This window comes from Brassica napus, chromosome C3 (assembly GCF_020379485.1).
Source record: "Brassica napus cultivar Da-Ae chromosome C3, Da-Ae, whole genome shotgun sequence".
In the NCBI taxonomy this organism is placed as follows: Eukaryota; Viridiplantae; Streptophyta; class Magnoliopsida; order Brassicales; family Brassicaceae; genus Brassica; species Brassica napus.
In genome coordinates this window covers 25,273,565-25,293,368 of record NC_063446.1, presented here as the reverse complement: position 1 = coordinate 25,293,368, position 19,804 = coordinate 25,273,565, and the positions used below count along the sequence as shown (strand labels likewise).

At 37.4% G+C, this 19,804-nt stretch overlaps 4 protein-coding genes across 7 annotated transcripts; 1 reads left to right on the top strand and 3 right to left on the bottom strand.

The window, feature by feature from the left end:
* The first annotated feature begins 4,972 nt into the window (after nucleotides 1-4,972).
* On the top strand, nucleotides 4,973-6,240 carry LOC106353001 (thioredoxin H9-like). Its single transcript, XM_013792668.3, has 5 exons — nucleotides 4,973-5,263; nucleotides 5,370-5,441; nucleotides 5,546-5,665; nucleotides 5,751-5,873; nucleotides 5,957-6,240. Exons 2-5 carry the CDS (start codon nucleotides 5,421-5,423, stop codon nucleotides 6,113-6,115), a joined length of 423 nt encoding a protein of 140 aa, XP_013648122.1. The 5' UTR covers nucleotides 4,973-5,263; nucleotides 5,370-5,420; the 3' UTR covers nucleotides 6,116-6,240.
* A 509-nt stretch (nucleotides 6,241-6,749) lies between these two features.
* LOC106353002 (non-specific lipid-transfer protein 6-like) lies at nucleotides 6,750-7,393 on the bottom strand. Its single transcript, XM_013792669.3, has 2 exons — nucleotides 6,987-7,393; nucleotides 6,750-6,908 (listed from the first exon to the last, which is right to left on the bottom strand). Exons 1-2 carry the CDS (start codon nucleotides 7,322-7,324, stop codon nucleotides 6,899-6,901), a joined length of 348 nt encoding a protein of 115 aa, XP_013648123.1. The 5' UTR covers nucleotides 7,325-7,393; the 3' UTR covers nucleotides 6,750-6,898.
* A 552-nt stretch (nucleotides 7,394-7,945) lies between these two features.
* Nucleotides 7,946-14,552, bottom strand: LOC106353000. 4 transcript variants are annotated; one of them, XR_001271783.3, is made up of 26 exons: nucleotides 14,085-14,552; nucleotides 13,655-13,726; nucleotides 13,508-13,551; nucleotides 13,315-13,426; nucleotides 13,173-13,244; nucleotides 13,026-13,088; nucleotides 12,832-12,909; nucleotides 12,633-12,725; nucleotides 12,392-12,511; nucleotides 12,195-12,278; nucleotides 11,774-11,983; nucleotides 11,631-11,678; nucleotides 11,069-11,305; nucleotides 10,834-10,940; nucleotides 10,370-10,614; nucleotides 10,014-10,082; nucleotides 9,846-9,910; nucleotides 9,571-9,740; nucleotides 9,413-9,491; nucleotides 9,092-9,335; nucleotides 8,972-9,017; nucleotides 8,788-8,896; nucleotides 8,665-8,727; nucleotides 8,461-8,564; nucleotides 8,283-8,352; nucleotides 7,946-8,209 (listed from the first exon to the last, which is right to left on the bottom strand). XR_001271783.3 is itself a non-coding variant. In XM_013792667.3 (25 exons), the coding sequence occupies exons 1-24, from the start codon at nucleotides 14,403-14,405 to the stop codon at nucleotides 8,487-8,489; spliced, it is 2,829 nt and encodes a 942-aa protein (XP_013648121.1). In that variant the 5' UTR covers nucleotides 14,406-14,552; the 3' UTR covers nucleotides 8,215-8,352; nucleotides 8,461-8,486. The 4 variants fall into 4 exon arrangements, 1 of the variants encoding a protein (XP_013648121.1); XR_007320393.1 differs by having other exon boundaries at nucleotides 8,288-8,352; XM_013792667.3 differs by lacking the exon at nucleotides 7,946-8,209 and having other exon boundaries at nucleotides 8,215-8,352.
* An 810-nt stretch (nucleotides 14,553-15,362) lies between these two features.
* On the bottom strand, nucleotides 15,363-16,093 carry LOC106355588. The gene is made up of 2 exons (XM_013795507.1): nucleotides 15,860-16,093; nucleotides 15,363-15,758 (listed from the first exon to the last, which is right to left on the bottom strand). Exons 1-2 carry the CDS (start codon nucleotides 16,091-16,093, stop codon nucleotides 15,363-15,365), a joined length of 630 nt encoding a protein of 209 aa, XP_013650961.1.
* Nucleotides 16,094-19,804: the final 3,711 nt, after the last annotated feature.

Genomic DNA, 19,804 nt, shown 5'->3' with positions numbered 1-19,804 from the left:
AAAAACACAAATTCGCTAGCTATCCAAAATTGGCAGTGAATGTAGGTGATGTACACATATCCCATTTATTTATATCAAAATAGCTGTATAAGTGTTATGCAGAGCCAAAAATCCAGAGCAATACAGCTGCAAAACCAAAAATCCAGAGCAATTTTTTGGAGTTTTCTATAAAATTCTAAAGCAATAAAATCAAAAGCTACAGCAAAAAGTCTACAGATTTTTTTCTACATCAAAATTTTTAGAGCTACAGCCATTACCAATCAGACCTCTATTCTATTAAAACAACAATTTAACCTATTGATATAAGTATAGTCAAACTATTTTAATATAATTATTAAAAAAAATTATTAATTATTTAAAAGAAATATTATAAAAAAATATAAATATAATTAAAAAAACACAAATATAAATATTAAATTGGGCAATTCTCCATAATGACACTTTTGAAGTTTTTGTCTCCAAAATAGCACCAGAAGGAGAAAATCACAAAAATGACATTCATTAATGGGCAAAATGTCTCTAATACCCTTGTTTTAAAATTAACTAAACAAACAAAAAAGAAAAGAAAAAAATCAGAACCGCCTCTCTCTCACGCAACGCGACGGCGATTCTCTTTCTCGATCTCTTCGACGCGACGCGACGGTGGCGACACCCTCTGATTTCGTTTTATCATTTCCTGTGATCATCTCACGAAGATTCGACTCTCCAAGGTATGATTCCTCTTCTTAGGGTTTCCTATTTGGGGATTTCGATTTGTTGTTTGAATATTTGATGTTCCGAGTTCTTTTTGTTGATAATTTGTTCCAATTTGATATTGCTTTAGCTGAGTGGTGTGTGTTGTTCTTCGTTTTGTTATAGTTCTCTTGTTAATCTAAAGTTTTTAGAATTTCATAGTTAAGAACACACACAAAAATTGTAGCTTTTTTCTTATGCTTTAATCGTTATTATCAATGGTTTATGAAGAAAAAGTACAATTTTACTTTGTGTTTTCGACTTGAAATTTACTTAGTGTTTTGAATGTTTTATGTTTCTATTTCTTCTCTTATCAAGCTTTAACTGTTTCATATTCAGATTTTTTTTTATTGAGTCTTATTGTGTCATTTGGTTAGACTAGGTGATATGACACCGTTTCAAACCTCTGTTTTGATGTTTAAATTCTCTTGTTCCTCTAAAATCAGGTTAGCAGCTGTTAGATTATAGTATCTTAAACTGAGTTGTGTAGTGAATTAGTCGTTAGTAGGGATGCGTCTGAAATGAGATTAACTTTGCTCATTAGGAGAATTTTGTACAATTATGTTGATGCCAGCTTAAGTCGAAACTGGTGAAAGTTGTAGCTCTTTCATTATGTCTTGATCTATTACACTACTCTTTCGTTGGTAGGCTCATGATTCCATTCATGACCATGTTCGTTGTTTGTTTATGATGTTTCTTTGATATTTCGAGCTCTTTTTGTTGCTAATTTGATTTCCGGAAGTTTGAAATTGTTTTCAGGATATCTTTCCTGATTGGTTTCCATATGCTATTGTAAGATTTGTTTATGTTCTTTGGGTTTCATTTTTTGTCGTAGCTTGCATCTGGGACTCCAATAAACGGAAAGGGAGTGGTTATCTTCAAGTATCCATCTGATCCAACCTTTGCCTTGGTTTACCTTTCTGCTGCCTTTCTCCTTGCATGCATCGTAGCTGGTCTGTTCTCAAGTCTGTCTTGTTCAAAAAGCACCAGCTTCTTTGTCATCATCATTGGGAACACAAGCTTTTGAGGTAATGTATTATGTTCTTTTCAACATAAAGTTGATTCTGTTGATTATGTTGATTATGTGGGATTTGCTTGTGTTTGTGAGTGTTTTGCTTGTGAAAACTTGTGGAATTTTTTTTTATCTTTCATCTTCTGGAAGGCGTTTCGCAGTTTCAGGATAGTTTTCCAGAAAATCCGATAGTTTTCCAGGAAATGTGTTGAAGACAGATATGCGTAATGGAGTTGAGATGGTAAATGTTGAATACTCAACACTGTTTCAGGACAAAATGAAAAAGACAAAGAGACTTCAGGATGACAGAATCCGTCTTCAACCACCATCTGAGAAACTTAAAGAGACGAAATGTTTGGAACTGATGGATAACGTGGAGGTATACCACAATGACGACTGGTGCAGTGCTAGAATAGTTTGTTTTGTGTTCTTATAGATTATCATTGTTACATTAGCATCGTATAGACTATAAACTATTGTTTTCTTGAGTTTTTTTTAAGTACACACAAGCTAAGCTTCTGCGATGATTCTATTTACTCTCTTTCTCTTATTAGCTGCGCAAAATTAACCTTTTCTATTGATGCTATGCAAAGTGAGACTGTGATGAGTTTGCTTGTGAAAACTTGTCTGTTTTTTTTCTTTAAGTTTCTGGAAGGACTTCCATAGTTTCAGGACAACTTTCCAGAAAATTCAATACTAGAAAATTTGAACTTTTTTTTTTAGCTTGGTGACGCAGGACAGGAACATGATGAGAGATTCAATACCTGAATTACTAGCTCTGCATGTACTCAAGCATCCTATTGGATCAGAGCCAAAGCCAAAAGTGACAATAAACCAATACTCGATCGCTGCTTATATCAAGACAAGTCCGCCTATTATCAAGCCATAAGAGTTTGACAGAATTTGAAGGACGTTTATGGGACCTGTTATCAAGCTGCTGAGAGGACTTTAAAAGATGTTGAATTTTTGGAAGGTTTTGAACATGTTCTGGAATGCCTTTCTGATTGTTTTTGCAGGAGCCATTGGATGGATCACACGCATCTCCACTGTCTCAACAAGTTGAGACTCATGTTTATTCTTGAGTTTGTTTTCCATCGTTTGAAAGGTCCTTGGAATTTGGGTGATATTATACTGTCTGAAAACTATGTGTGTGAGATGAGCTAGAAGAGTTTGTTTTGTGTTCTTATAGATTATCATTGTTACATTAGCATCATATAAACTATAAACTATTGTTTTCTTGAGTTTTTTTAAGTACATACAAGCTAAGCTTCTGCGATGATTCCATTTACTCTCTTTCTCTTATTAGCTGCACAAAATTAACCTTTTCTATTGATGCTATGCAAAGTGAGACTGTGATGAGTTTGCCTGTGAAAATTTGTCTGTTTTTTTTCTTTTAGTTTTTGGAAGGACTTCCATAGTTTCAGGACAGCTTTCCAGAAAATTTGATACTAGAAAATTTGAACTTTTTTTTTAGCTTGGTGACGCAGGACAGGAACATGATGAGAGATTCAATACCTGAATTACTAGCTCTGCCTAAACTCAAGCATCCTATTGGATCAGAGCCAAAGCCAAAAGTGACAATAAACCAATACTCGACCGCTGCTTATATCAAGACAGGTCCGCCTATTATCAAGCCAGAAGAGTTTGACAGAATCTGAAGGACGTTTATGGGACCTGTTATTAAGCTGCTGAGAGGACTTTAAAAGATGTGGAATTTTTGGAAGGTTTTGAACATGTTCTGGAATGCCTTCCTGATGGTTTTTGCAGGAGCCATTGAATGAATCACCTGCATCTCCATTGTCTCAACAGATTGAGACTCAGGTTTATTCTCCTAACTTGGCACAACACGTATGTGCTCAAAGTACTGTTTTAACAGTTTGTGTGTTTAGAAGCAATGTTTGGAAGCTCTTGTACATATTCATGATGGCCTTCCTGATTTTTTGCAGATTGAGAAAGAGCAATTGAATGAGGCACCTGATGCTCATACTCAAGTTTTTTCCCTAAATGTGACACCACAGGTATATGCTCAAATGAACTTTTTTTTAGATTTGGAGTAAACTTTAGTACAATTTAGTTGAAGAAAATCATACAAACCTTAACACACAACCGACATGTTCCATCAAATGCTCTAATCTTGCCGATGAAACTTTTGAGCTGGCGAGTATTTCCTATGGAGATTGGGGGAAAACCTTCAACAATACTCTTCAAGTCCAACGAAATCCCATAACTCAAACTTATTTCTTCCTCTTTAATACTAAAATCTTCGGAGCCAATCTTCATCAAATCTTTGTACTGAAGATCTTCTTCTATGTAAATGAAAAATGCATTCTTATTCGTATCAACATCAAACTCCCACTGGAGAGATTCTTTTGAGCTCCATTGTCTACAGACACAAAAAAACTTCAGCCATAATCTGTTAAAAAAAATCACAAGAAAAACTCAAAAATATGTTAAAAAGTTGTTTATACAACTATTTCAATCAAAGAGAACAACGATAAAATACTATTTCAGATTAATTGCCTCTCAGCAGAAGCTAATAACATCATTACATATCAAACGAAAAGCTTCAAACAATCTGATAATAAAGTTTGCTAATGTCAATGTATCATAGAATAAGGATTTCGTATCTGAGCTAAAATAAAAACAAATCGTCACAAGCTTAAAGCTTAACAGCCCGATTCACAAGAAGACAACTCCAAACATCAAATTGAAAATTGAAAAAATAACATTGATATGAGATACCTTTAATACAATGAAATCAAAAGTATAATTGAGACAGCGGAGCAACGATTGAATCTGAGGAAAACAAACAAAGATGATGACGGCAGAGAAAATGGCGGAGGAAATGACCGACGGCGGAGATAATGGCGATGGATATGAGTTACGCCGAAAATGATGATGTCGGGGATGAAAGACGACGTCGAGGGTCAAAGAGACGATGCCCAGAGTCAGAGACGACGTCGATTTTGAAATTCTAGTTTCAATTTTTTGTTTTAATTTAATTAGTCAGAGAGGAGGAAATGGGCATAAGGGTAAAATGATCTCATTAAATGAAACTCATTTTTGTGATTTTGAACCTTGAGTGCTAGTTTGGAAAGAAAAACTTGGTTTGGATCTATCTAAAGCCATTTCTTTATTAAATTTCTAAAAAAATGTAAAACAAAAATTACACCGCGAGAATCTAGTTAAGACCTTTAAATCTTTATTCATCGATTTTTTAACCACAGAGAAAAAAATGTGGAGAGAAAAGGGTAAAACTGTAATTATGGAGAAGTGTAGGGGGGCATTGGGTCTGACGGGGTCAAATCATAATGGGAGGAGGAGGAAGAGCTTCATCTCCAATCAACGAGTAACGACTCCTCTAATTTGGTAGCGTCCCCGTTACGACGCCGTTCTTCCTTTGATTTTTCATTCTCTCTCTCTCTACGTTTTCTCTGTCAAAAATCTTCAACCTTTAGCCTCTCTGATCGCATCCAAAACTCCAAAAGGTCTCCGTTGTTACCGTTTCAGATTCCCGTGGTACGTTTGGAATCGCTTTACTCTTTACAAATTTTCATTTTTTTTAACGTTTTTTTTCTCCGAAATTCGATGAACTGAAAGTTTCCTCTCTTTCCTTTCATGGTAGGGACTTGCAATAAAACAAAAAAGAAATCGACTTTGTGTTTCAGACAATTCGATGGGAAGCTGTGTCTCTAAGGTACGACATGAAACCCTTTGTTTGTTTTTTTCCTTGCTTCTTGTCGCATGAATAAAATTATTGAATTTTTTTTTCTTTTTGTTGTTTATTATGCCATGGTATAGTGCAAAGAAGACGATGATTCAATCCACAACGTTGATTTTTCCGGTGGCAACGTTCATCTGATCACAACAAAAGAGAGCTGGGACGAGAAACTAGCTGAAGCTGGTCGTGATGGCAAAATTGTAATTTCTTCCCCTTCTTAAATTCTTAATATGGAGTGTTGTTTGTGTGTTTTCTAAATCTCATGAACCTTCTTGTCTTAAACAGGTGATTGCAAACTTCAGCGCGACTTGGTGTGGTCCTTGTAAGGTCGTGGCACCGTTTTACATCGAGCTCTCTGAGAAACATCCTTCTATTATGTTCCTTGTTGTTGATGTTGATGAACTCAGCGTAAGTCCCACCATTGATCATCTTTTTCACATGATCTTCAACTAAACCTCAATTTTTTGTTTTATTTTGTGATATATATGTAGGATTTTAGCTCATCATGGGACATAAAGGCAACACCAACATTCTTTTTTCTAAAGAATGGTCAGCAAATAGGCAAGCTTGTCGGGGCTAACAAGCCTGAGCTACAGAAGAAGGTTACTTCCATCCTTGACTCTGTACCTGAAAATCCACAACGGCCTTGACGACGCACCCTTCTTCGCGGTGGAAAAGTGTTTGAAAGAGTCTTTTGTGTTCTCATCAATGGATGTAAAATATGTGAAAGATGTCATGAATCTTATCCCCCAATATTATATTTTGGAAACGTCTCTATCTAAAGGTCAATGTTTTTTGCTCTGGTTCAATAGTTTACTCTTTTGTTCTCCATTAAAACAATTCTTCCACTCTTTCTAACAAGATCTCACAAAATCAAATATAAAAATAGGTTTCATGTTTTAGACTCTTCCATGTATCCTCCTAACTAGATAACATTTTTGTTAAAAGGTAAGGTAAAAAAACCCAATATATATATGCTGAGAAAGAAGCGACCACAAGGGTTTAACAAGCATGATAAGAAACGACATAGAGTATAAAGTATTGAATTTGTGTCGTTTGAGTTTACTGTATATACGTTTAATTAATGTCCTGATTTTGTACATGCTAGTTCACTTCGCAGTGGATTTTTGGCTAGTAGCAAAACATAACGAATGTTTGCATGTTTGGTCGAAATTATATTCCATTTTGATAATAGTATGTTGGAATGTTTTCATATTTGGTCGAAACTTTAATCCATTTTGATAATAATAGTCTGTTGGAGTTATATATTTTGGTTTGATCTCATAGCATGTTGTAATTTTTATTAGAACCTTGAAGAACATAGAGATGAAGATACATCACTGAACAACGTAGTTACTACTACCAGGCCATGTCCTAAGTTCTTGTAGTAGTGTAGTAGTAGTAGTAGCTTCCTTCAGGATCTTCTGCTTATTTCAGTGGATACTGTAAAAAGGAAGACATAAGTGTTTGAGATTTTTCTTCATGTCCTAATAAATCATTTTAGGGATGTGTTCTTTTTACCTGTTGCAGTTGGTGGAAGGGCTGATACTGAAAGGGAGATTAACACCACACTTAGCAGGCAAAGACAGAGCATTGTTAAGGTTGCTTGAAGAGTAAGAGGCTCCTCCAATAGCATTTTTGATGCAACGACAAACACTCTGACGATCCGCAGTGGTTTGAGCCTGACTGTTGAGCGTTCTGACACCGTTGCAGCAGTTAGTTGATGGAGCGTTTCCGCCTTGCATCACGTAGGAGAGGCAAGGGTAAAGATCACCAACCACGTTGTTGCAAGTCACGGCTGCTTCACCATGGTGAAAAGCAAGAACTAGGAACAAGGCTAGTAAGAAGAGAGATCTCATGTTTACTCTCTGTTTTTTTTTTTCTGGTCTTGTGGGTTTTGTGTTTGTGTACTTTGGTTAGAGAATTGAGAGGTTGTATATATAGATGGGAAGAGTTTGGTCGTTGGTGGTTGAGGAGTGATTGCAAGGTTAAGAATTAGTTGTGGATGAATTTAATGTCTACCTTCAACCCATTAAGAATTTAAGATCTAACCCTCCTGATTCAGTTGCTTTGTATCTAGCAATTTCAAATAAATATATTTTGTGGATATTGTGTTATCACTATACTGCAGTTGTGAAACTCAAGACGGATGGCAGACGGATAGTAACAACAGCAACAAAAAGAACACTTACCGTCTCCAAATCCATGTTTGTAATAAAAATGATTAGCAACAAATCTGTGAAAGAAAATTCATAAGTAACCGATTGCTACATCTTGAATTTAATTCAAACAACATAAAAACAAATTGAGAGCTTCATAATGTTTAGTATGTAATGTTTTTTATCAGCTTGAAATGTTAATATGATCCATCACCGGCACTTAGCATATGTATTCCACCATTTCGCAAAATTTATTCGAAAAAAAATTATCATATGCAATTAATTTTTTCTGCAATTTCATTTTTTCTTTTCACAGCTTGGTTAATTTTTCAGTGATTTTGCGATTAATCAATATTTACCAATCAGAACAGAACGGATCGTGTATAAATTCGGATACAGAGTAGACTTGTCTTAATATGTCAATAAACAACGGAAGTATTGGACTGATATTGGGCGGTGGATTTTGATGGTCTGAGTTAGATCACAGTGCATTAAAACTCCAGAGAAAGAGTGTGGGGATTCGTACGTTGTTGTCGTTAGAAGTAATTAAAGATAGCACAAAGATGATGGTCCTCCTTCCATGAGCTGTGTGGGGCGTGTTAAATGATTTGATAAGGAAAAACCGTTTTGTTTGGTTTACAACAACACTATCTATTACCTTACATTAGTGGTCCCAAAACTCCCAAGGCCCTAGCCATGTTCGATTCAACCGAATCTTTAATCAAAACCTGATTCAGAAGAAATTGTACCATTACATTAATTCTGATTCAGCCTTCTACAAAACTTGTATGCTGTATATATAAATAATCAAGTAGACAAAACAATGTATTTTTTACCTCTATGGAAATTCAAACTGAGTCACTCAAACTCTCTGTGTAGCAAGATGGAGCAATTTGCGAAAGAATTGAGGAGGGTACATTGGTGGCTGCTCTGCTAATGCCTATTAAGTTTCCAATCACAAAACAAAAACGTATCAATGTATCATGAGAGTCTTTATCAAATACAGGCTTGAAGATATGTATTAATGCAAAAAATATCACCTGTTGGATTAATACAGTGGAAGGAGTCATTCCAGGAACTGTGTTCACCTCTATAACCAGCACCTGCACAACTTCATTTGTGAGAAACCAGAAAATTGATATTGGATTGCAATGTTAGAGTACCTCTCCGGTTTCAACGTGCACAAAAGCATCTATACGTGAAAACCCCTCTAGACCAAGAGTTTCCGCAATCAGCTCAATGCCTTGTTTGCACCTTTCCAAAGCGTCCTTACTGAAAATTCACATAACTCGTAAGGTTTAATACACATGTCTTATCTTATAAAAATAGTACAGTTTTGTAAGAAACCTCATGATTGTTGGAGGAGGTGGAGTCAGGTTTATGCCAGTGCCGCCTAATAAAGAGACAAATTAGACTAATACTTTCATAAAAATACATGAAGTAGCAAAAAGAGACGAGTTGGAGTACCCTGGAACTTCTCCTCGAGTGATAATATATCACCACTTTCCTTGACAGTAAGACTCGGATTCAGTGAACGCATTGACCCACGTTTTCCGATTACTCCCACTGTTATCTCTACCCACCGCCTCGTACCTTTCCAAGAGAGCTTCTGCTTGGCCTTGGATGAAACTACGATTTCATCGGTCTCAACAAATGGTTCAAAAATCAAGTACTCAGGAGTAGTATTTGGCATCTCAATCATTCCATGTGTCTACAAACAAGTGGATATAGCGACTATCAGTGAAGAAGGCCTTATGGTTGTACTAGTAGATTGAGTATTTTTTTTACCTTAGACAAAGTGTTTGGAGGAATCCTTGGTAGACAATCTTTTAAAGCTTGTACATATACAGTAAGGTCTTCAGAGGAACTGTATATATACAAATGGTTCAAAATTAAAAAGTAAAATATTGAATATGAATGGCAAAAGGCTTCTGAATATGGATTACCATAATCTTGCAACACCAGTAGAGCATCCATCCCTTGCTGGCTTAACACAGAATGTCAGACACCGAAGCTTGGTGATCAATTCATCCCAAATGTTTGAGATGGTCTCATGCATAATATCCTCTGTTCTCTTCACGTCTTTACTTATGGTATGAACTCCAAACTCTGAAAGCTGTTCATTGCGAGAAACCCAAAAGAAATGTAATTTGTTATACTAAACTGAATACTACTCACGTCTTGAAATATATTGGCTTGAAGAGTATATTGTAAAGCGTACGTGACTAAGAGCCTGAGATGTAATAATCTTGTCCATGCAAGTTCTTGAAGCTCGTACGCCTGGACCTTTTTTTAAGCACGGAGAAGGAATATAAAACAAACAGGTGAACACATTTGATGTGGAAAACTGAAGAGAAACCGTAGTGCTGTACCATAAGTTGCAACGAACCTGTGTAAGCAACTCCTTCATCCTCCAGTAAGGCTTGCAGTGTACCATCTTCCCCAATTCCTCCATGCACTATCACATTGCATTGAAAATTTAATCACAAAAACATTGCATCTAGGATACAGCGAATAAATGTGAGTTGCATACAGAATGGAAGCATTCTCTTAACAAAGAGAAGCGCTTCCGGAGGGTATCAACATTGCCTCAACAAAAATGTATCACCCTCCTGTTTTCGTTCTTGTCATTTGGCCAGTAGGCCTTTTTACTTAATTTGTTGATAGCATTTCTCTCATTAAATCATATTTGCTAATGTTTATACAAAATAAGAAACACTACAGTCTCTCGGTTTTAACACTGACCTGCAATGAAGACAGTTGCTTGAGCTTCACTGGCAAGCTTGATCCACTCTCTCAACGAATATTTAATTGGCAGTTCGTCTATTATATCAAACCCTCCAAACCAGCTCTGATTCTTCAAACCATCCATAAGATCCTCCATCACTTGCTTTTGCAGCCGAGATGTAAACCGAGCCCGATCAGGCTCGATTGCTTCCAAGCACTCCGCAAGAATTTCCTCAGCAGTGTGCCTTAACACAACAGAGTACCTGAGAAGAAATAAAATCACTGGTGATGTGGAAGGATAAGGCATTAACTTGAGGAAAGTTAATATGATTTCATGGAAGCATGTGAATTGCCATTATGTGTTGTTCCACTCCGTAAAATCACATCAATGCAGTATTGTATTTGAGGTCAACGTTGTTGTATTTATCTGTAGACAACAACTGTAAATCTTATTTCCACTTGGAGTCAGAGAATATACTTACGGTAATAACCAGACTTCTCTGTTGTCCAAATCAGATTCGGTTTTGTCGGGAAATTCACTAGATGAGTTGCTAAGTGATGGGGAAAGCAAGCAGGGAGTTACTTTCAGCTGCAAAAAGCAAGATCACCAGTCAGGAAAAATGTTATTGTGCCTGCGGTTTAGCTTATAGATTACAGGTTAACGACACTGCCAACTGGGATTCATAATAACAGAATGGTACATTGTTTTCAACTTACATCAGCAAATCTTTGCAGATTCATCCAGACATTTGTTCCGCTCATGACAGAGACCTGCCGCTCTGAAGTGTCTCCTCCAAACATTACAAACACTTTCTGGACGTCCCCGGAGTTTTCCAGGGTTGTTGAACCTCGAAGCAAATGATTAGACTCATAATTATGCCAAGTAAGATGCGGAAGCCTTGAGCTAGCTCGGTGTAGGATGGTTCGCAAAATGTTTGAATGAGAAAACCCAACCTGAATGTAAGAACTAATTATATAAATAGAATATAGTCATGTACGGTAATACAAACATCTGACCTGAATGCTTGAATAACCTGACCTAGACATGCATGAGAGAAGGAAAGAATAGATAAACAATACGTTACAGCTTAAATTTCTAGGACGATAAAAATGAGGCGAGAATCATGTTGTTGTTTATCAGCCTTTGACTACACTTAGGAGTTGGGAAGAAATAAGGTACAATCACAAACGTTTCACAAAATATGAGAAGACAATAGTAGGGGACGGTTGGAAGCATTTCGTTAACATAATCATCAATGTTACACCTATCTTTGATTACCTTAGAAGCCTGCTGGAAGAGAAAGCTATTTTGCTCCATGCCACTTATCTGTAAACGTATCCGACTGCTACTTATAAGAACAACGCAGGGTACAATAGTGGAACGGGGTACATTCTAAGGTTAAAAAGATGTAACAGGCTAACCAGGTTGATGTCTGTGAAAATAATATCCGCTGACATGCGTCCTCTAGACGTTTCATTTGGAGCTGGTGATATATTTGAAGTGGGAGCCAAATACCATCCATCAATGCGAGCAAAGTCGCGAAGACCTAGTTTTTGAAATAGAAGAGATGCCTCTTCACGGATACTTTTGTTAACATGGATAGGGAAACGAGGTGGAGTGTGATAGGTGACCTGTTTAGTTTCATAAGCACATTGTGAGAGGCAATAAAGCTACTAAAATTTGGAACTCTAACATACTGAGAAACCAATTAACTACAGCTAAGAAAAAGAATGTTTGGCATTTTGAAATAGATAATTCAGAGCACGGAAGAAATCAATGTGTTCCAGACACGCCTCTCATAATGGGCAATGGAAATTGCAAAAACTGTTTTTCTTTCAGTACCTGTTGTGTCGGCAGATACTTCCTCCGATAGTCGAAGATGGCGTCTTCCTCCGGATCACCACTGCCATGGAACTGAAGTTGCACCTGACCAGATAAGCATTTGGATAGGGTAACATGATTCATGCAAAAGGGGTAGAAAAGTCGTCTGGCACAAGCTGAACCTGTGAAATTCAGAAAACAACTAAAAATGTGATTACCTCAGAGGGTAACAGCACAACAGGACGGGAATCAGAACCAGAACCCACATCCAGGACGATGGCAGTGAACTCATGTCCATTTTCAATAAACACCTCAACAACAATCCTATCATCAATTCCCTGTAAGACAGCAGAAGAAAATAGACAAACTTAACGTAAACATAACCCAGAAATAAGATAATTTATTTCTTTCACTTCCAAGTTCTTATCGAGATAGTCCAGGCTTCGAAACAACGGATACCTCTAGAATAAGTTCAACAGCCTTCTTGATTGAATCATTTACGCCAAAAGCAACCTTGACACCAATGCTTGACCCTGCTCTGGCTGGTTTTACCTTAAACACACAGCCGTGTAGAGAAGAAGTAAAAACAAATGAAAAGGAAATGGATTCTCTGGGGAACATTCTCTATGATCGGTCTGAGAAATAGCCGGATGCTTACCACCACTTTTCCCACATCAAGGTCCAGCCGGTTATCTGTAAACCATTGTTCTATTTCACTCTCGTCTACTCCGATTCCCTATTAATAAGAAAGATATCACTAGCAAGAAGAGTGAGTAGAAAATTTAGATCAGAGTTGTCTATGAATGACTATAATAGAAACTGAAAGCAGATAAAGAAACAAATATACGCTACCTGCACCAAGTAGTTTGGTACTGACATGAACCCATGTTCTTTGAGCTCCAAAGAAGCTTCATACTGGAATTAGTTCACTGAAAAGAGTCAGAACTATACTACTCAAGCTGTGGATGAATATCTGTTGCTCAAAATCTTACTATTAACCTTGTCAAAGGCTCGACGGCATTCACTGGATCCAGTCCCAACAAATGGAATGTTGTGACTCTCCAACAGCTCCTGCAATAGTATTAATCAAATTTGCTGTAACATAAGCAATTCCAGCAGAAAATAAACTTGTGCAAAGAACCTGAATGCCCCCATCTTCACCAAATCGACCATGAATAACAGGGAAGACAATGTCCACAGCGGAAACAAGATGCTCAGCCAAGTCTGATAACGAAGAGAATCCCTGTGCAAGACTACACAGCACGAAACAAACATTGTTTGGATACTAATTGTTTTCCCATGACAGAGTCTCAGAATCTTCTTATATACCTCACCTCTCGAGCTTGAAATCAAAATCTGCGGGAGTATTCGAGTACAGCTGAAATTCATTTTACACAAGAAGAAAGGATTAAAGATGGATTACAGCAGCAACATTGTGGAAAATGTTTATACACAAAGATAAGGCAAGGTAGCAGCAAAACCTGAGCGGAGGAAATTGCGAAGGATTTGAGATGAGCATCTATGTAGTAGCAGCTCACGCTTATACCGTTACCCTGTTTGAAGATGTTACAAGGGAGATTAACGCGAAAACATAAGATAAAAGATTTTATATAGAAATTTAAACGTGGCTATGCCAAAAGATATCTAATTAGTGTATTTCAATGTACACATTAAGAGTTAAAAAATCAAATGTTGGATTAACTCAAAAAAAAAAAAAAAAGAATAAAAAAAAACTCTATGTTTAGGGCCAGAAGCATATTCAACAAATGGCTAACATGGCAATTAGACGCGTATAGATAATTAGTACCTATGTATAGATAATATGTACCTATGTAAAAAAAACTCTATGTTTAAAAATATATTTTAGAAAAATTGTTTTGCTTAAAATCGATTGGAGAAAAAGGGATAAACCTGAATGTGATCGAGAACTGATCGAGCTGAATTGAGAGAAATCCCCCGCTCAGCCGACGGTCCTCCGCAGATGAGTCCAACTCTCAGATTCGTCTGGCCCTTCTCCTCCCCCTCTCCGTCTACGAGGACCGACTTCGAGACGGTTCGTCTTGCTCTGGAGGCAAGGCGTCTGTTCATACCCAAAATCATGTTTCTACTCTCACTCTGTGAGTTCTTCTTCTGATTCAGCTTCAGTGCCTTCGCTGATAATCGAGCAACGTCGTCTCTTCTTCCTATGCCGTTACTCATCGACAAGCTCACGCCGATCGCCATGGACGCCATCTCGAAAGAGATATTTCTCTCAAGGAAGCTGAAACAACAGCATTCGTTGCCACACGGGGGCTGGGTTTTTTTAACGAAATTGTAAAGGTTTGAGGGATTTTTTAGATACTTTTAAAAAGTTGAGGGCTATTTACGATAATTTTCTCCATAAACCAATAAGCAAACCGTTGACAAACAATGACGCCTATGAAAAAATATCGTCACTCGTAACGTGGGGAAGGACATGTAAAAATGGGCCTAAAGCCCACGTACATAAACGGGTCTAGTATAAATTGCCAGCCCATGATCTGTTTCTTGTTAATCGGTTTTCCGTTTACTAGTACTACTCTCATTAATTAAAATTATACCCGTTTAAACCTATTTATTGATAAAAACAATTTAAGAAAAATTCTATAAATAAATAATTTGTGAAGATAATTTTAATATATAGCAAATATTATACTACTCCAAATTGAAGATAATTTATAAGATGTTTATAATGTAATAATTTTTATATAATTGATATTTTTTGAAACAAAATATTGGTATTCTAGTTGTGTTTAGGACATATTAGATTTTTTCTAATTTTTATCATGATATGATGATTTAATATTGGAAAATTATTTTCTAATATTAATTTTTTCTTTTATTATGTTTATTATTTTAATTTTCCTAAAACCAAAAATATAATAAAAATAAATAAAGTAGTTATTTTAGAAATAAATGATTCACGTATTTTATTGATCATGGAAAAAAATGAAGCAATTTTAAGTGTGCTTAATTTGGTTCAAGAAAACAAGCTTAACAATAAAAAAAACATCAAAATTGATTTAAAATTAAAAGACAACCAAGTACATTCTTTTTTTTTTGAATGAATGTTAAATTTTTATTCATAAAAAAAACTTGTATACATCAAGTGCGACCCATGTTTAATGAGATAAACTTTTAAACTATGCAACTACTTTCCAAGAAAACTAATCACACTCTAGTAAGGAACCAGAATTGCATAAGTTCCCCCATTCCTTTCACACCATGATTTCTCATCAAAGTAATCTTGTTACGAATCCCTTTATCAATCATTCTCTTCAATGTAGTCAGAGGCAACAACTTATCTCCATGAATGATCTTATTGCGTTCCCTCCAAACCGCATATAAGACCGCTTGAAAAGCATATCTCACACAGAACAGCCGCTTCCTTTCCATGGTCTCATCTCCAATAATGCTTACTATCTCAGACCATACATTGGTGTAAGAACCGCAGAGAATGCCCCTAGCGATATGTTCCCAAATCTGAGAGGAGTAAGCGCACATAAAGAACAAATGGTTTCTTGTCTCTGGAGCACTCTTACATAGGGCACAAGTAGTATCAATCCTCTGATTCCACTTAGAAATCCTATCCAATGTAGACATTCTATCAAGCATCGATAACCAGGTCATGAAAGCGAACTTCGGCGTCGCTTGAGTAAACCAAATACCTCTGGCCCAACTGCAGGAACTTTTGGCATTACACAGCATCCACCATGTCTCAAGTGTAGAGAACTTCTGCATCTTCCCCTCCATAGACTAACGTCTTTCTTTTCTGGTCTCAACTTCTCTGCAATGATATTCAACTCAGCTTCAATATCATTTAACAATCCCATACGATGCCTTCTCCTTCGTCGGCTATACAGAACAGCTTCCTCTACAGTTGCTCCCCTGTTAACCCCCATATCTATTATTCCTCTTGCTCCCAACAGATCAACAAGCACACCTCTATCCAGCCAACAGTCATACCAAAATGACGCATGCCTTTCATTTCCCAACTCTTTTCTATAGAAAGACTTAGCCACTTCTCTCAATTTTAACATTTTTCTCCACATCCAAGACTCCATTTGAGTTTCTGATTTCATTTCCCAAAAAATTTTCCCCTTAAGTAAGTTATTTCTGATCAATTTTCCCTAAAAAGACTCACCAGACAGCATTCTCCAAATGAGTTTAAGATGCATGCATAAACCACCCACGTTCACAAAAGTTCAGTCATCAGTCATCACACAGTAACACCAAGAACCTTCACTACATGACATCCTGCAGGGACCGTAAGCACTGTTAGTATGGATAAGGCTTATCATTAATATTAGTCTTTATCTTGTAAAGATCTAACTATATAAAGATCTATGATTATCTCTAAGATCTATGTTGATCTATAAGATCATTCATAATCTCTCTATATGGTATCAGAGCTATTCTGATCCTATCACAATCCTTCTTCTCTAACTTCTTCAAAACTCCCCTCTTCTCTAAAATTGACAATATGTCGTGTGATACTTCTTCCTCTGCTACATCTGAGACTGCAACAATATTCAACTCTGCAGATCCTAAACTTACTCTTATCTCTCTCAATATGTCAAATGTAACAAAACTCACACCAAGCAATTTCATTACTTGGCGTATACAAGTTCGTGCATTACTTGAGGCACATGAACTTCACTGTTTCATCTCAGAAGATGATCAAACACCACCAGCAACCATCTCAACAACTGAAAATTCTAATGAACCAAACCCTAACTTTGCGGCTTGGAAACGTCAAGACAAGCTTCTCTTCAGCTCACTTCTTGGTTCGCTAGCAGTGGCAGTACAACCTATTGTTGCAAGATCAACAACATCACGTGAGATTTGGGAGACTCTTCATCGTACCTATGGTAAACCAACAAGAGGTCATGTCAAACAGATCAAGCAACAACTCAAGCAAATATCCAAGGGTAACAAGACTATCAATGACTACATGAGGTCTATCATTGACAAATCTGATCAACTAGCTCTTCTTGGTGCTCCTTATGATCATGAAGATCTACTGGATATAATCACTGACGGTCTTGGAGAAGATTACAGAGCTATTACTGAGATGGTAAATGGCAGAGACACTCCTATCTCCATTGATGAGCTACATGAAAAGCTCATTAACAGAGAAAACACCTTAAAAGTGTCTTCTCCCAAAGACTCTGTGGTTCCTGTAACAGCTAATGTGACTCAGACCAGACCTCAACATAACTTCTCTACATCACGCGGAGGTTCGTCAAACAGAGGAGGGTTTCGACCACAACGCCCGTACTTGGGAAAGTGTCAACTATGTGGGGTTCAAGGACATGGTGCTAGAAGATTTCCACATTATCAACCTCAATCTTAAGGACAACAATATGGATCAATCCCGTATACTTCACCACGTCCTACACAACAATGGACAGCTCCTCACTTACCATTACCCACTCCTCAATGGCAAGCTCATCACACAACAACATCATCTCCGCATCCTGACTTCTCTCAATGGATTCTTGACACTTGACAGCGGTGCTTCACATCACATTGCAAGTGACATAAGTAATATGTCGCTTCACTCACCCTACAATGGTGGCGAGAGTGTCATGGTTGGGAATGGATCAAATCTGCCAATAACTCATACTGGTTCCATATCTCTTCCCTCTAATTCTCGAACACTTCATCTCAATAATGTTCTTTGTGTTCCTGAGATAAAGAAAAATCTCATATCTGCCAACAAACTATGTAAAACTAACAATGTGATGATTCAACTGTGCCCTTATGACTTTCAGGTGAAGGATCTTCACACGGGGACAACACTTCTCAACGGCAAGGCCAATAAGGGAGTGTATGAGTGGCCGATATCTTTCTCACCAAACACTTCTCAAAACAAAGTTTCTGCGTTTTCGTGCATCAAAACTTCTTCAACAGATTGGCACTCTAGATTAGGCCATCCAAACTCCTCTACTTTAAGATTTATGCTTTCTCGGTTTTCTTTACCTACTTCTTCTTCATTGTCTTCTACTTTGTTTTGCAACTCTTGTTCTACTAATAAAAGCCATAAATTGATGTTTTCTACTTCAACTTTAAAGTCTACTTGTCCTCTCGATATTATTTTCTCTGATGTCTGGACATCTCCGGTAGTATCAGTAGATAGTTTTAAATACTATGTCATATTTGTTGATCATTTCACTAAATATACGTGGCTTTATCCTCTTAAAACCAAATCTCACGTTGCTCACATCTTTCCAGTCTTTAAAACTCTAGTGGAAAACCGATTCAAAACAAAGATCACAACTCTCTACTCTGACAATGGTGGTGAGTTTCTTGCTCTCAAAGAGTTCCTCTCTAAGTATGGAATCTCACATCACACTTCACCTCCACATACACCGGAGCACAATGGGATGGCTGAAAGGAAGCATCGGCATATAGTCGAAACTGGCTTGTCTCTTCTCACTCACGCCAACATTCCGAACAGCTACTGGACTTACTCATTTGCCACAGCAGTTTACCTCATCAATCGGCTCACAACTCCAAATCTATCCAATCAGTCACCTTTTCACGCACTCTTTCGCAGTGAACCCAACTATACAAAACTGCGAAGCTTTGGATGCCTCTGCTATCCTTGGATAAGACCGTATGGCAACAACAAATTCAGTCCAAGATCAACTGCGTGTGTCTTTGTTGGATATTCTCTAACTCAGAGTGCATATCTCTGTCTTGAGGTTGCCACATCAAGAGCATACGTGTCGAGGCATGTCGACTTTGTTGAATCGGTTTTCCCATTCTCCACTCTTCACAAAAACATCTCTGCTTCTTCTCTTGAAAATTCCACTACATCTAACTCTTCTTCAGCCTCTCTAACTCCTGTTTTTAATCGGTCACTCTACTTTAATACGTCTCAGTGTACAGATCCTTCACCTGCAGATTTAGTGTCCTCCTCAGCGACACAAGAGTCATCAACGGCTTCTCAACAACAACAATCGTCTACAACAACTCACATCTCAGAAGCAGAGCACTCTGTATCCTCCACACCAGCTGATCTATCAACGACAGTTTCAACACCATCTACTGAGCCAAACAATCACTCAATGGTTACTCGAGCCAAGAACAACATTCGCAAGCCTAATCCTAAATATGGATTGACGGCTATTCTTCATGAAGTGGAACCTGCGAATCATGTTCAGGCTCTCAAAGATGAGAAATGGAGACGGTCCATAAGTGAGGAAGCTGATGCATTCATACGTAATGACACCTTTGAACTAGTGGATCGATCACAAGCAAAGAACATAGTTGGGAACATGTGGCTGTTTCGTATTAAGAGAAATCCAGATGGTACGGTTCGTTGCTACAAGTCTCGTCTAGTTGCCAAGGGTAACCATCAGCGTCCAGACATTGACTTCTATGAAACATACAGTCCTGTGGTCAAACATGCTACAATTCGTCTTGTTCTGGCAACAGCAGTTGCTCATGGATGGCCTCTTCTACAACTTGACGTGAATAATGCCTTTTTACAAGGTCCTTTAGATGAGGAAGTATATATGCTACAGCCTCCTGGAATGATTGATAAAGACAAACCAAATCATGTCTGGAAACTTAAAAAGGCTGTGTATGGATTGAAACAAGCT